Consider the following 17,995-nt stretch of genomic DNA (forward strand, 5'->3'; position numbering starts at 1 on the left):
ACCCTAGGTCACACAGAGCCTTCTCAAAGGTCATGGTGCCTATGGTACAGGGTATTAAGAATTTGCGAGGATCTTGTCTCTTTTGAGGTAAAGTTTGCTGAACCCATGTATCTAGTTCACTAATGAGCAAGGGAGGTTCACCTTTCCAAGTCTCATTACCAAATAATTTGGCATTCAGCTTCATGATGGCTCCTAGATATTGAGCAACTTGCTCTCCAGTTACATTTTTATCCTCTTCAGAGGAAGAATAGTCTTCAGAGCTCATGAATGGCAGAAGGAGGTTTAATGGAATCTCTATGGTCTCTATATGAGCCTCAGATTCCTTTAGGTCCTCAAAAGGGAACTCCTTCTTATTTGGGAGATGTCCCATGAGGTCTTTCTCCTTGGGATTCACGTCCTCCCCTTCCTCCTTGGATTCGACCATGTTAACAATATCAATGGCCATGCACTCTCTTTTTGGATTCTCTTCAGTATTGCTTGGGAGAGTACTAGGAGGAGTTTCAGTGACTTTCTTACTCAGCTGGCATACTTGTGCCTCCAAATTTCTAATGGATGACCTTGTTGTAGAACCTATGCACAATTACTCAAGAGGGGGGTGAATTGAGTATTGCAACAACAATGAATCTTTTTGCGAAAGTTAAAGACAATATACAAAAGTGTTATTGTACTAGTATTTTTCCAAGAGCTTAACTCAATTGCTAAGCATTTATAAGGAGCTTTTACTTTCCAATAGACACCAACTCAAATAAATTGATCAAGTTTTTCACCAATCGGACTTAAGCTATTCCTTAAGTACTTACGAAGCTACTTTTCGATCACAATTTATTTGCTCAAAGGTAAAAGACAATAATATTGAAGAGATGAGTTTGGAGAGATGCAAACGCTATTTAGAGTGGTTCGGCACAATCCTTGTCCTACGTCCACTTTCTTTCTCAATCGCTATTGAGAAGTTCCACTATTGCCAAGCTTCAAGGTGCTCGCGCAAAACCTTTTACAATCCGAGTCCTTAGTTTCTAACACCTCACGGTATATGATCACCACTCGTATACTAACCCACTCCACTTAGAGATACCTTCTCTAAGATTTGCCTTGAGTACTTAGTATACCTCTTTGGTATCCTCACCGACTATAGTGTTTATAACTCTTGACTCAACCTTGGAGATCACACTCCAATTTACAAAGTGTACAAGAAAACAATTCTCAAAGAATTGTTGAGACGAAATGAGTACTCTCTAGAAGAGTGTATGATTACAAGTTTAGCACTATTGAACCAATTGATATTGCTCTCTCAAATTGTGTATTATAACACCTTAAAAAAATGTGTAGAATGAAAGAATATGAACAAGATAGTTTGCAAATACTCAAGTATCTGAAATAAGGCTTCAATCCATCTATTTATAGACTCCCCAAACCTTAGAAACGTTGGGGAGTTAATGGGATGGAGCCTTTTTGTCAAAACTAGCCGTTTTTTATGTTTTTGAATCATTTGCATCGATGCATAACTCTTTGCATCGATGCAAATGTGTCTTTGAAGCTGAAATTTGAATTTTCAGCTAGGTTGCATCGATGCAAACATCTTTGCATCGATGCAACAAGTCGTCGCATGCTTTGCATCGATGCAAGATGAGTGTGCATCGATGCAAACCTTAAAGAATGGCTTAAAATCACTTCAAAATACTTAGGATTGATCTCAAACTTGTTGGAGTCAATTCCTATGCTTTTGTACCTTTGAAAACAAGTTTTAAACCATTTGACTAGCATCGAATTGCAAGATGTGCATCAAAACATTTTGTGAGTGTGTGTTGAGAGATTTAGCAATTGGTTCTTAGCAAGAAGTTACCTAAGTCCTAAGACACTATACTTGTCTTCAAATGTTGTGGACTTGAGTTTCTTGTTGTTGTTGTGTTGCTTTCAACTCTTCATTCCTCAACGTTGAATGTTGGTTGATCTTTCAACATGCTTGTTCATTCAAGTTGTTTGTTGGTTTGTCTTTCATGTCGTTTGTTGGTTTGTCATTCATCACCTACGAATACAAACTTCGCATACAAGCAACATGATTTACAATTTCCCCCTTTTTGATAATGACAAACCAATTTTGAGGATATGCATTTATAAATGATTTTGAAAGCAACAATAATGCACTTTGTTTTATAGAAAGCTTTGGAGAAGACTTCACAAAAAAAATTTTGCAGGAGTTCCCCCTAAATATGTGCATTTGTTCCCTTAAAGGGCGTTTATCAAAGAAAACGATTTAGATATCAAAGTTTTTGCTTAGCGGAAGTCTTTTTGAAATCATTGTTTCGCAAACTTATTTCTTCTTTTCAAATCCTCAAACTTCTTCTTTTTCAAAAGTTCAAAACTTCAAATATCCTCAAACTTTTCTTCCCCCTTTTGACATTATCAAAAAAAAAAGGAGTTTGAAATGTGTCATAGAAGCATGCATAAAACAATGAATTTTTTTAAGTTCAATTTCTCTATTAATCTCAAGGATGAGATATTCCCCCTTTCAAAAAGAATTTGATTTCCTCTTTTTATATATAACAAGCATGCATAATTCCCCCTAAAGAAGTGAAATATATCAAGGCATGCACATTAACTTAAAATAGGGGTACCAAGCCTATTTTGAGTTATTCACCAAATAAGCATACGAGCATTAATCATTAAACAAAATTATGAAGGAAATATCAAAGTATTTAAACCATAATAGAAATCCTTAGCTTACTCGGAGTTAGTTTAACAATTCATATAATCAAATAAACATAAAGCAATAAAAAGTGACTTGATGAAGAAGAGACAATCAATCTTGGTCTTCATCATCATCATTATCCTCTTCATACGGTAGGTGGATGCCAAAATGCTCATATAAGTCATCAATACGACGATCCAAGCAACCCGTGCGATGATCTACATGAGACACACGACGATTAAGTGCTTCAAGTTGCCTACCATGCTCTACTTCAATCCTTTGGATGTTTTGGTTGATGGATTGTAATTCTCTCATTACATCAACCAAGGAGGGTGGTTCTTGAGCTTGAGGTGCTTGTGGAGGAGCTTGCTCTTGAGGACCTTGTTCATCAACATTTCTTCTTCCCATTTTGTTGAGAATATGAGTGTTGATACAAGATTGAGGTGGTACTTCCTTGGCAATCTCATTTGATACATCAATACCAACATAATCAAAGACTTTAGACCATAGGCAAAGGAATCCTAATCCACCATTCCTATCCTTTATCTTGAGCCTAATCATATGTTGTACTATAAAGTATGGCCAATTAATCTTAATCCCATTCATCATAGCCCACATGACAATCAAATCTTCATCATTTACATTCGCATGCCCGGATATTCTAGGTTGCAATACATAGGTGACTAGATATAACAAAGTTCTATGTTCCGCACTCATTGAATTGCAACTAATTTTGGAGTGAGCTCCTTGTACCAGGTTGAACAAATGCATGGCATTGTCCTTTGAATAACCCCATTCATCAATTGGGGTTTTACCACCTTGAAACAAGTCACCTTGATTTGGCAACTCCCAAATGGTGGCTAACTCATCACCATCTAGCCTATAATCCTTTCTTCCTATCTTGAAGAATAATGTGAAATTTGATTCATCTTCCTCATCAATCTCAATCATGAGTGTACTATAGGCTATGGCAACTAAATCCGGATAATATTTACTCTTAATTTGAACAAAATCCATGAGGCCTTGATGAACTAGAATAGCCTTAAGAGTATCAAACTTATGAATGACAAGAAGGGTCGGATCCAAATACCTCGGAGGAATTTCCTTTCTTCCGGCGAGCCTTGCCTCATAGAATTGATGATCTTCATTAGAAGCAAAGTACCTTGCCAAAGGATGATCATTTGGAGGTGGAACCACACTTGAAGAGCCTTTTGACTTCTTGATGGTTCTCTTGATTCTAGGCATTGTGGATGATTTTGTTTTATGGGTTTTGTAGAGGAGAATGTGGGGACTTCAAATATGTAATTTGTTTGTAGTGGGTATCTAAGTTTTGTGAGTTGTATGAAGCTATATTTGAGCTGGTTTTGGAGGTTATGGAGGTTTGAATGTGGGGATATGAGTTGTGAGGTTGAAGATGATGAAAAAGTGGGGTTTTGTTGCTCAAAAATGCCAAATTCACGTATTTTTGTGCAATTTGGTCGTGTTTGCATCGATGCAATAGGCTTTGCATCGATGCACATAGCACGTTGTGTGCTTTGCATCGATGCAGAGTTTGGTTGCATCGATGCAACATGCATCATTTTGCCCAAAATCACCAAATTTTCATCCTTTGGTGGTTCTTTCTTCAATCCTTTGAGTTCCATCATGTATATACTCACTTAAACCATTATAAACTTCAATTTTTTGATCCTCCATTGTTTATAATCTTCAAATTCTTCAATCTACCTCAAGATTAATCACTCATTCATCAACTCATAAACCTACAAAACAATGGCTAATTGGATATCTCCAATGCTTAAGTTAGTAAGAGATACAAAAATAGCAATATAAATACAATGAATTCAAACAAATCATATTAGATTAGAATCCAAGATACCAAATTCATTTCGGATGTTAAAAAAACTTTCTTTACATAAAGGTTTAGTGAAGATGTCCGCTAGTTGTTTACTAGTTTCGACAAATTCAATAACCACATCACCCTTTTCAACATGGTCTCTTATGAAGTGATGTCTAATCTCAATATGCTTGGTTCTTGAATGTTGAACCGGATTCTTGGTTAAATTTATTGCACTAGTATTATCACATTTGATAGGAATGTGATCAAACATGAGTCCATAGTCCACAAGTTGTTGTTTCATCCATAAAATTTGGGCGCAACAACTACCGGCGGCTACATACTCGGCTTCGGCGGTAGACAAGGCTACACTTACTTGTTTCTTACTATGCCATGAAACAAGAGAGTTTCCTAGCAAGTGACAAGTGCCGCTAGTGCTTTTCCTATCCAATTTGCAACCGGCAAAATCGGAATCGGAATAACCAATCAAATCACAAGTGGATCCTTTCGGATACCACAATCCAACATTTAATGTTCCTATGAGATACTTCATAATCCTTTTTACCACACTTAAGTGAGATTCCTTAGGATTAGCTTGGTATCTCGCACACATGCATACACTAAACATGATATCTGGCCTACTTGCCGTTAGATAAAGTAATGATCCTATCATGCCTCTATACTTCTTTACATCTATGCTTTTACCTTGTTCATCTTTGTCAAGGTAGCAAGTAGTGCTCATTGGTGTGTCCATTGCCTTAGCATTGTCCATTCCAAATCTTTTGAGCAGTTCCTTGCAATATTTGGTTTGGCTAACGAAAGTTCCTTCTTTTCCTTATTTGATTTGAAGACCAAGGAAGAAGTTGAGTTCGCCCATCATGGACATTTCAAATTCACTTTGCATGAGGTTTGAGAAAAACTTGCAAAGTGATTCGTTAGTTGAACCAAATATTATGTCATCGACGTAAACTTGTACCAAAAGGATATTTTTGTTTTCAATCAAGATAAATAAAGTTGTATCAACCTTCCCTCTTCTAAAACCCTTTTCTATTAAAAACTTGCTCAAACGTTCATACCAAGCTCTTGGAGCTTGTTTAAGACCATAAAGAGCTTTCTTGAGTTTAAAAACATGATTAGGATTTTCATAATCCTCAAAACCGGGAGGTTGTTCAACATATACTTCTTCTTGAATGAAACCATTAAGAAAGGCACTCTTAACATCCATTTGATAAAGTTTGAAGTTATAAGAGGATGCAAAAGCAAGTAACATCCTAATTCCTTCTAATCTAGCTACGGGAGCATAAGTTTCGTCATAATCAATGCCTTCCTCTTGATTATAACCTTTGGCTACTAATCTAGCTTTGTTTCTAACAATTGTACCATTTTCATCGAGTTTATTTCTAAAAACCCATTTTGTTCCTACAATTGTTTGATTACTTGGTTTAGGCACCAATTCCCAAACGTCATCAATTTCCAAACGTCATTTCGTTTGAATTGGTTAAGCTCCTCTTGCATTGCCATAGCCCAATGTTCATCATCAATTGCGGACTCAATGGTAGATGGTTCAATTTGAGAAACAAAAGCACTATATGCAAATAAATTTCTAAAAGTGGATCGAGTTGTTACCCCTTTCGAAACATCACCAATGACGTTGTCTAGAGGATGATCCTTTGAAGTACGCCAATCCTTTGGAAGTGCATTTATTTGTGCTTGTGATGGTTCAATTTCTTCAACTTGAACATTATCCTTTGTTGAGCTTGTAGAGGCTTCATTTAAATCTTTTTCTTTGTCTTCACCATTCAAATTTAGTGAATCAAAGTTTTCTACATTTTCATCAAAATCTTTTCTAGTACAACAACGGTTAGTTTCATCAAAAGCGACATGAATACTTTCTTCCATAGTCATGATGCGTTTATTATATACTCTAAAAGCTTTGCTAGTTAAAGAGTAGCCTAAGAAGATTCCTTCATCAGCCTTAGCATCAAATTTGCCTAAGTTATCTTTTCCATTATTTAGAATAAAGCATTTACAACCAAAGACGTGAAGGTGGGAAATATTTGGCTTTCTTCCTTTGTACAATTCGTACGGTGTTTTCTTAAGAATAGGTCGAATGATAATCCTATTCATAACATAACACGCGGTACTAACCGCATCTGCCCAAAAGTACTTAGGAATATTAGCCTCATTGAGCATAGTTCTCGCCATTTCTTCTAAATGACGATTTTTCCTTTCAACCACACCATTTTGTTGTGGTGTTCTAGGAGAGGAAAAATTATGCTCAATGCCATTTTCTTCACAAAAAGTTTCAAAAAGATTGTTTTCAAATTCTCCACCATGATCACTTCTAATAGATGATATATGCAAATTCTTTTCATTTTGAATAACTTTGGCTAATCTTTTGAATGCTCGAAATGCATCACTCTTGTTTGCTAGGAACAAGGTCCATGTAAATCGAGAGTAATCATCAACAATAACTAAAGCATAGTAATTGCCACCAAAGCTCATAGTCCTAGAAGGACCAAATAAATCCATGTGCAAAAGTTGTAATGGCCTTGTTGTTGAAACAATGTTTTGGATTTAAAAGAGGCCTTTACTTGTTTTCCCTTTTGACATGCGTCGCAAAGGACGTCTTTTTCAAAACGTAGCTTTGGTAAGCCAATTACTAACTCTTTAGAGACCAATTTGCTAAGATGGTCCATGTTAGCATGAGCTACTCTACGATGCCATAACCAAGTTTCATCATTTTTTACTAACAAGGCATTTCACATCATTTGAGGAAACTTCATTTAGATTAATCATGTATACATTGTCAACACGGTGCCCAATTAGCACAATTTCATTAGTGTCTTGCCTTTTTATCAAACAACATTTTGAATCAAAGGTGACTAAGTTTCCTTTGTCACAAAGTTGGCTAACACTAATGAGATTATGTTTGAGACCTTTGACAAGTATAACATTATCTATGGAGGTAGAAGAATTTTTACCAACTTTTCCAACGCCGATTACTTTGCTGGTGTTGTTGTCTCCATAGATCACGTTTCCTCCGTTTGTAGGCTCTATTGCGGTGAACTTTGATTCATCGCCGGTCATGTGTTTGGAGCATCCACTATCAACATACCAATTTGTATCCTTAGCTCCAACACGTACCTACAAAACAATTAAAATTGGGATTTAGGTACCCAAGTGAATTTGGGTCCTTGATGGTTAGTATGAGCATAATGCCCATAAGGTGCCCATCTCGTATCTTGACTACGAAAGTTTATATGTTTAATTCTAGTAAAGCATACGGGTGCTATATGACCTACTTTATTACAATAATGACATATGACATTTGGATTATGCATCTTATGCATGTTTCTAAATGGTTGCCTAGGTTGTTTCCTAAATGCAACATCTTTTGATCTATATGCATTGTGATTATAATTTCTAAATGAAGCATGTTGAGGAGGATGTTTAAAGGCTTCATTCCTTTTAGGCATGCTTGCCTTTTGGGCTTGCGGTTGCCTAATAGGAGTTTTAGTATTTTTAAATTTTCCTTTTTCAAAACCTAAACCTTCCTTATTATGAACATGCTTTTGGTTTTTCAACATTTTATCTAAGTTCTTTGAAGATTCATTGAACTTAGCTAAAGTGTTCTTAAGATTTGTAATTTCATTTTCATGCATTTTACAAGATTTGTATGGATCACTACTTGTGCTACACTTATCTTTTCCAAGATTGATATTCTCGTTTTTCAACATCTCATTTTGTTTTAAAAGATCCATATTCTTTTTCTTTAGGAGAGAATAATCTTGGGTAAGTTTTGTGTACACCTCAAGTAAGGCATCATATTCATCTTGTAAATTAAAAGAAGTGGAGTTGTCATCACTAACCTTTTCTTCGCTTGCCATTAAGCAAAGATTTGCAACCTCGTCGTCATCGGAGTCGGATTCATCCTCGTTCTCCCATGATATGTATGCTTTCTCCTTCTTCTTAAATTTCTTGTTTTTGTCCTCCTTTTGAAGTTTTGGACAATTGGGTTTGATGTGTCCAACTTCTCCACACTCATAGCATTTTGGTACCTTTGTTTTGCTTTTGAAGTTTTTCTTCATTGCAAACTTATTGAATCTTTTTAATAAGAGTGCAAATTCTTCATCTCCTTCTTCTTCATTATCATCACTCTCTTCTTGTAGTGATGTTGTTTTAAGGGCGAGACTTTTCTTCTTGCTTTCTTCACCTTTTTGTCTATTTAGCATAGTCATTTCATAGGTGAGAAGATTACCTCGTAGTTGATCAAATGTAAGTTGATCATAGAGCCTTCCTTCCACAATGGCGTTCACTTTGGAGTTCCATTTTGGTGTAAGGCTTGTAAGCACCTTGGTCACAATTTGTTTATCATTGTATTTTGTGCCAAGCATGCTTAGATTGTTGAAGATCTTGGAGAGTCTTTCAAGAGCTTCTTCAATGCTCTCTTCATCTTTCATTTTAAAATTTTCCCATTCATGAACCAACATAAATACCTTTGATTCTTTAACGTGGTCGGTTCCTTCGTAAGTGATTTGGAGTTTATCCCAAATCTCTTTAGCGGTTTCACATGTAGAGATCTTCATATAATCATGCTCGTTAAGTGCACAATGAATGAAGTTGATGGCTTTATCATTCATTGCCACTTTCTTCCAATCATCGTCACTATATTCATCTTCTCCTTTCGGTACTTGCTTTGAGACAGAGACTTCTCCTTCTTTAGTGCTTGTTGTCTTTGTTGGAATGTGATTTCCATTCTCAATCACTTTCCAAATTCTCACATCTTGAGAACGGATCCAAATTCTCATCTTATTTTTCCAATAAGAGTAATTTGTTCCGCTAAAAAGAGGAGGTCTAGCGGTTGAGTTACCTTCACTAGTGTTGTTATTGTTAAAGCTTGTGCTTGCCATGATCTTTTCCCTTAAACGGTTAAGTCTTTCAAAGGGTTAAGCTCTGAAACCACTTGTAGAACCTATGCACAATTACTCAAGAGAGGGGGTGAATTGAGTATTGCAACAACAATGAATCTTTTTGCGAAAGTTAAAGACAATATACAAAAGTGTTATTGTACTAGTATTTTTCCAAGAGCTTAACTCAATTGCTAAGCATTTATAAGGAGCTTTTACTTTCCAATAGACACCAACTCAAATAAATTGATCAAGTTTTTCACCAATCGGACTTAAGCTATTCCTTAAGTACTTACGAAGCTACTTTTCGATCACAATTTATTTGCTCAAAGGTAAAAGACAATAATATTGAAGAGATGAGTTTGGAGAGATGCAAACGCTATTTAGAGTGGTTCGGCACAATCCTTGTCCTACGTCCACTTTCTTTCTCAATCGCTATTGAGAAGTTCCACTATTGCCAAGCTTCAAGGTGCTCGCGCAAAACCTTTTACAATCCGAGTCCTTAGTTTCTAACACCTCACGGTATATGATCACCACTCGTATACTAACCCACTCCACTTAGAGATACCTTCTCTAAGATTTGCCTTGAGTACTTAGTATACCTCTTTGGTATCCTCACCGACTATAGTGTTTATAACTCTTGACTCAACCTTGGAGATCACACTCCAATTTACAAAGTGTACAAGAAAACAATTCTCAAAGAATTGTTGAGACGAAATGAGTACTCTCTAGAAGAGTGTATGATTACAAGTTTAGCACTATTGAACCAATTGATATTGCTCTCTCAAATTGTGTATTATAACACCTTAAAAAAATGTGTAGAATGAAAGAATATGAACAAGATAGTTTGCAAATACTCAAGTATCTGAAATAAGGCTTCAATCCATCTATTTATAGACTCCCCAAACCTTAGAAACGTTGGGGAGTTAATGGGATGGAGCCTTTTTGTCAAAACTAGCCGTTTTTTATGTTTTTGAATCATTTGCATCGATGCATAACACTTTGCATCGATGCAAATGTGTCTTTGAAGCTGAAATTTGAATTTTCAGCTAGGTTGCATCGATGCAAACATCTTTGCATCGATGCAACAAGTCGTCGCATGCTTTGCATCGATGCAAGATGAGTGTGCATCGATGCAAACCTTAAAGAATGGCTTAAAATCACTTCAAAATACTTAAGATTGATCTCAAACTTGTTGGAGTCAATTCCTATGCTTTTGTACCTTTGAAAACAAGTTTTAAACCATTTGGCTAGCATCGAATTGCAAGATGTGCATCAAAACATTTTGTGAGTGTGTGTTGAGAGATTTAGCAATTGGTTCTTAACAAGAAGTTACCTAAGTCCTAAGACACTATACTTGTCTTCAAATGTTGTGGACTTGAGTTTCTTGTTGTTGTTGTGTTGCTTTCAACTCTTCATTCCTCAACGTTGAATGTTGGTTGATCTTTCAACATGCTTGTTCATTCAAGTTGTTTGTTAGTTTGTCTTTCATGTCGTTTGTTGGTTTGTCATTCATCAAAACCTACGAATACAAACTTCGCATACAAGCAACATGATTTACACTTGTTTCACTCATGAAACTTAAAGTGGCCTTAGACAGATCAGAGACTGTGTTTGCTAAGCTAGAGGTGCTCTGCTCAGAATTCTATGTCTGTTGCTGAGAAGATGATGGAAAAGGCTCGCTATTGCTGAACCTATTTCTTCCACCATTATTAAAGCCTTGTTGAGGCTTTTGTTGATCCTTCCATGAGAAATTTGGATGATTTCTCCATGAGGAATTATAGGTGTTCCCATAGGGTTCACCCATGTAATTAACCTCTGCCATTGCAGGGTTCTCAGGATCATAAGTTTCTTCTTCAGAAGATGCCTCTTTAGTACTGTTGGATGCATTTTGCCATCCATTCAGACTTTGAAAAATCATGTTAACTTGCTGAGTCAACATTTTATTCTGAGCCAATATGGCATTCAGAGTATCAATTTCAAGAACTCGGTTCCTTTGAGGCGTCCCATTACTCACGGAATTCCTCTCAGAAGTGTACATGAACTGGTTATTTGCAACCATGTCAATAAGTTCTTGAGCTTCTGCAGGAATTTTCTTTAGGTGAATGGATCCACCTATAGAATGGTCCAGTGACATCTTGGAGAATTCAGATAGGCTATAATAGAATATATCCAAAATGGTCCATTCAGAAAGCATGTCAGAAGGACACCTTTTGGTCATCTGCTTGTATCTTTCCCAAGCTTCATAGAGAGATTCACCATCTTTTTGTTTGAAGGTCTGAACATCCACTCTAAGCTTGCTCAGCTTTTGAGAAGGAAAGAACTTAGCCAAGAAGGCCGCGACCAGTTATCCCATGAGTCCAGGCTATCTTTATGTTGTGAATCCAACCATATTCTAGCTCTGTCTCTTACAGCAAAAGGGAAAAGCATGAGCCTGTAGACTTCAGGATCTACTCCATTAGTCTTAACAGTCTCATAGATCTGCAAGAACTCAGTTAAAAACTGGTAGGGGTCTTCTGATGGAAGTCCATAGAACTTGCAGTTATGTTGCAGTAGAGCAACTAGTTGAGGTTTCAGCTCAAAGTTATTTGCTCCAATAGCAGGGATTGAGATGCTTCTTCCATCAAACTTGGAAGTAGGTGTAGTATAATCACCAAGCATCCTCCTTGCATTATTATTTTCGGCTGCCATCTCCTCTTCTTTTTCGAAAATTTCTGTAAGGTTGTCTCTGGATTGTTGTAATTTAGCTTCTCTTAGTTTCCTCTTCAGAGTCCTTTCAGGTTCAGGATCTACTTCAACAAGAATGTTCTTGTCCTTGCTCCTGCTCATATGAAAAAGAAGGGAACAGAAAATAATAATAGGGATCCTCTTTACCACAGTAGAGAGATTCATTTATGTTAGTAGAAGAAGAAAGGAATAGAAGAAGGAAAAGAGTCAAGAATCCAAACACAAGGGTGAAGATAGGTTCAGATTCTTTGAGATGAAGAGAAGTGTTAGTAAATAAATAAATAAATAAAAGGAGATGAGAGGGAGAGAATTCGAAAATTAATTTTGAAAAAGGGTTAGTGATTTTTGAAAATTAAAGGAAGAATTAAAATTAAAATTAAAATTTAAAATAATTAGTTAATTAAAAGAATTTTGAAAAAGAGGGAGGTAATTTTTGAAAATTAGAGAGACAAAATTAGTTAGGTGGTTTTGAAAAAGATAAAAAATAAACAAAAGTTAATTAGTTAGTTGAAAAAGATTTGAAAATCAATTTTGAAGAGATAAGAAGATAAGAAAAGATATTTTGAAATCAAAATTTTTTTGAAAAAGATAAAAAGATATGATTGAAAAAGATTAAATTAAAAAGATATAATGGAAAAGATATTTTGAAAAAGATTTGATTTTTTTAAATCAAAATTGATTACTTGACTAACAAGAAACTAAAAGATATCGTTCTAGAATTTAAAGATTGAACCTTTCTTAATAAGAAAGTAACAACCTTCAAATTTTTGAATCAATCACATTAATTGTTAGTAAAGTTTTCGAAATTTTGAAGTAAAGATAAGAAAAAGATTTTGAAAAAAATATTTTTTAAATATTTTTGAAAATTAGTAAGAAAATGAAAAAGATTTGATTTTTGAAAAAGTTTTGAAAAGATAAGATTTTTTTTAAAAAATTGAAATTTTGACTTGACTTACAAGAAACAACTAATTTTAAAAATTTTTTACTAAGTCAACTCAAATTTTGGAAATTTTGAGAAAAATAAGGACAAGATATTTTTTTTTTGAATTTTTAATTATGAGAGAGAAAAAAATTAAAACGTCATTTTTATGTTTTTCTCTTTTCTTTTTTGGATCAAAACAAAGAATGCATGCAAGAACACTATGAATGTCAAGATGAACACCAAGAACACTTTGAAGATCATGATGAACATCAAGAACATATTTTTGAAAAAATTTTGATGCAAAGAAAACATGCAAGATACCAAACTTAGAAATCTTTCATGTTTAGACGCTATGAATGCAAAAATGCACATGAAAAACATCATACAACACAAAACAAGAAAATTTAAAGATCAAACAAGAAGACTTTCCAAGAACAACTTGAAGATCATGAAGAACACTATGAATGCATGAATTTTCGAAAGATGCAAGAACAAGATGAATATGCAATTGACACCAAACTTAAAACATGACACAAGACTCAAACAAGAATCACAAAATATTTTTGGTTTTATGATTTTATGATTTTTTGTATTTTCTTTATATTTTTTTTCGAAAAACATATAGGAAAAAGAAAATAAGAAATTCAAAATTTTTAATAAGAAGTCCAGGAATCTTTCAATGTTAGCCTAAAGCTCCAATCCAAGGGTTAGACATGGCTTAATAGCCAGCCAACTTTAGGATATAAATCAGGCATGCAACAGCTGATACTTCATCCAACTCCATATACATGCCTTTTATGTTGACAAGTGGAAGCCTCAATCCGAAAGAATTTGGATATCGCTTTACAGCCAGCCAGGCTTCAACATGTTACCATGAAACTCTAGAATTCATTCTTAAAAATTTTGAATAATTTTCGAAAATAGATGAGAAAAATTTTTTTTGAAAGATTTTTGAAAATAAAACAAAAAAGAAAATTACCTAATCTGAGCAACAAGATGAACCGTTAGTTATCCAAACTTGAACAATCTCCGGCAACGGCGCCAAAAACTTGATAGGCAAAATTGTGATTTCTGATAATGGCATTCATGTTCGTTCTCTCCCTGGTAATGGCGCCAAAAACTTGGTGCATGATACCATGGTCCAAACATAACTTCACAACTTCACACAACTAACTAGCAAGTGCACTGGGTCGTCCAAGTAATAAACCTTACGTGAGTAAGGGTCAATCCCACGGAGATTGTTGGTATGAAGCAAGCTATGGTCATCTTATAAATCTCAGTTAGGCGGATAATAATTGGTTATGGAGTTTTCGAATAATAACAATAAATAAACAGAAAATAAAGATAGAAATACTTATGTAAATCATTGGTGGAAATTTCAGATAGGCGTATGAAGATGCTGTGCTCCTTTTGAATCTCTGCTTTCCTACTGCCTTCATCCAATCCTTCTTACTCCTTTTCATGGCAAGCTGTATGTAGGGCATCACCGTTGTCAATGGCTACATCCCATCCTCTCAGTGAAAAAGGTCCAAATGCTCTGTCACGGCACGGCTAATCATCTGTCGGTTCTCGATCATGTCGGAATAGAATCCATTGATTCTTTTGCATTTGTCATCACGCCCAACAATCGCGAGTTTGAAGCTCGTCACAGTTATTCAATCCCTGAATCCTACTCGGAATACCACAGACAAGGTTTAGACTTTCCGGATTCTCATAAATGCCGCCATCAATTCTAGCTTATACCACGAAGACTCTGATTAAGGAATTCAAGAGATATGCGCTCGGTCTAAGGTAGAATGGGGGTGGTTGTCAGTCACGCGTTCATAGGTGAGAATGATGATGAGTGTCACGGATCATCACATTTGTCATGGTGAAGTGCAACGAATATCTTAGAACAGGAATAAGCTGAATTGAATAGAAAATAGTAGTAATTGCATTAAAACTTGAGGTACAGCAGAGCTCCACACCCTTAATCTATGGTGTGTAGAAACTCCACCGTTGAAAATACATAAGTGGTAGTGGTCCAGGCATGGCCGAATGGCCAGTCCCCATGAACATGATCAATAGTTTCCTAAGATGAATAATGGAATAATACCGAGACCAAAGATGTCTAATACAATAGTAAAATGTCCTATTTATACTAGACTAGCTACTAGGGTTTACAGAAATAAGTAATTGATGCAGAAATCCACTTCCGGGGCCCACTTGGTGTGTGCTTGGGCTGAGCTTGAATTTTACACGTGCAGAGGCTTCTCTTGGAGTTGAACACCACGTTGTAACGTATTTTTGTCGTTCAACTCTGGTTCGTGACGTGATTCTGGCGTTCGACTCCAGAATGCAGCATGGAACTGGTGTTGAGCTCCAGTTTACGTCATCTAATATCGAATAAAGTATAGACTATCATATATTGCTGGAAAGCTCTGAACGTCTACTTTCCAACGCCGTTGAGAGTGCGCCATTTGGAATTCTGTAGCTCCAGAAAATCCATTTCGAGTGAAGGGAGGTCAGAATCCAACAGCATCAGCAGTCCTTTGTCAGCCTTCTTATCAGATTTTTGCTCAGGTCCCTCAATTTCAGCCAGAAAATACCTGAAATCACAGAAAAACACACAAACTCATAGTAAAGTCTAGAAATATGAATTTTACATAAAAACTAATAAAAACATCCCAAAAAGTAGCTAGATCCTGCTAAAAACTACCTAAAAACAATGCCAAAAAGCGTATAAATTATCCGCTCATCACCTACCACTGACGAACGGATTTTTCTATCGGTAAAGAAATATAAAAATATAATCGTGTTGTAAGTATAGCTTCTAAACCAACAGAAAATCCTTTCGTACAAACGTTTGGTTGTCACAAATAACAAAACCCAATAAATTTATAAACCGAAGTATTCAAACATCGGGTCATCTTCTCAGGGAATTGCAGGGAAGTATGATTTATTATTGGTTATGGAAAATAGTATTTTTGGGTTTTTGAAAGGTTGAATGAGAAAAATAGATTGCAGGGAATTAAATCAATAGCAAAGAAAAACTCTTGGCGAAGTATAAAAACTGGAAGTCCTATCCTAGTTATCCTTATCAATGGTGATGAGAGTTGTATTATTGCTCCCACTAAGTCAAACTCTAACTATGAAGGTCAGTCAAGTGGATAAATTAATTTAACACCTAAAGTCCTAGTCAACTCCTGAGGAAAGACTATAGTTATATGAATCTAAATCAATCAGCAAGAACATCAATTATCAATCACGATGAGTTTGACAACTCAAGAGTTACCAATTAATCAACCAAAGCCAAAAGGGAAGAAAATCTACTCGAATGAAAATAATTTGGATAAAGCGAAAGCATCAATAACATAAATTAAAGAAAGCAATCATAAGTCTGAAATACCTCAAATTGTATTAAATAGAAAATCAATCTAAACATAAAGAGTTCATAAACTAAATTGAGAAAATAAATAAAAGCAACATTGAACCTGCGATTGAAGAAGATGAAATCCTAATCCTAATCCTAATCCTTAGAGAGAGGAGAGAACCTCTCCCTCTAAAAACTACATCTAATCCTAGAATTATGAATGTGGTATAAAATATATTGATGAATGGATGGATTCCCCATTTTATGGCCTTTAATCTGTGTTCTCTGGGCTTGGATCTGGACCAAAAAGGGTCCAGAAGTCGCTGGGGCCGACTTCTGCGAATTCTGCAGATCGCGCACGTCACGCGTCCGCGTGGGTCACGCGGCTGCGTCACCTAAAGTTTTGATCTTCCACGCGGTCGCGTCAGTCATGCGTCCGCGTCATCTGTGTTTCGCATGAGCCACGCGTTCGCGTCATGTACGCGTTCGTGCAGACGCCAATTTGTGCAAAGCACGCGTTCGCATCGTTTACGCGTTCGCGTCGCTGCCAGTTCCTTCAAAAACTCCATTTTGTGCTTTCCTTCCATTTTTGTATGTTTCCTTTCCATCCTTTAAGTCATTCCTGCCCTATGAAACCTGAAAATACTTAACACACAAATCACAACATCGAATGGTAATAAAGGATAATTAAATTTAATATTTTTAAAACATAGGAAACATGTTTTCTCATATATCATAAAACAAGTAAGGAATAGTAAAACCATGCAATTTATATGAATAAGTGGGTGAAGATTTGATAAAAACACTTAATTTAAGCACAAGATGAATCATAAAATAGGGGTTTATCAACCTCCCCACACTTAAACAATAGCATGTCCTCATGCTAAATTCAAGAGAAAAGAGTAAAGATAAAATGGTGGAATCTTATGCAATGCAATCTATTCTAAATGCAAGCTACCTACATGAATCATGCAATTCTAGTTATTATCCACCTATATATATATAGAGCTTACATGTGGTTAATTTGCTTCATATCTTCAAGGAATCATATATGTACAATTAAGGCCAAACCATATTAAAGCACAGTCACAATTGAGTTGAGTTAAGACAGTTCACAACTTGCAAGACAATTAATAAACTAAACATGGATATATGAGAATGAGCTATTGAACCCTCACTGAATTTTATATTTTACTCTCTAATCACTCAGTGTTTGGGGTTAATCACTCTCTTCTTTTCTAGTCATGCTTTCTAAAACTTTGTTTTTCATCTGACCAATCAACAAATATTGAATATAGACATACAAAAATCATGAGGTCTTTTCCTATGTTGTAATGGGGCTAAGGTAAGGGTAAGGATGTATATATAAGGCTAAGTGAGCTAACAAAGTGAATCCTTGATTAGTCTAAGATCTCACTTAACATACATACTTTATAAAATTTTAAAGTTCTTTACCTAGCTACCCAAATTTTTCCACTTTTTGTGTTACATGCTTATGCACCAAATTTATTTTTGACTTTTGTCCCATGTGCATTGATTCTTTACAATTGTATTGGGGTAATTT

The 17,995-nt window shown here is 35.6% G+C and overlaps 1 protein-coding gene across 1 annotated transcript; it reads right to left on the reverse strand.

Moving 5' to 3' along the window:
• Nucleotides 1-4,536: 4,536 nt before the first annotated feature.
• On the reverse strand, nucleotides 4,537-5,292 carry LOC130957353 (secreted RxLR effector protein 161-like). The gene has a single exon (XM_057884216.1). The coding sequence runs from the start codon at nucleotides 5,290-5,292 to the stop codon at nucleotides 4,537-4,539; it is 756 nt and encodes a 251-aa protein (XP_057740199.1).
• Between the last annotated feature and the right edge of the window lie 12,703 nt (nucleotides 5,293-17,995).

This window comes from Arachis stenosperma, chromosome 10 (assembly GCF_014773155.1).
Source record: "Arachis stenosperma cultivar V10309 chromosome 10, arast.V10309.gnm1.PFL2, whole genome shotgun sequence".
In the NCBI taxonomy this organism is placed as follows: Eukaryota; Viridiplantae; Streptophyta; class Magnoliopsida; order Fabales; family Fabaceae; genus Arachis; species Arachis stenosperma.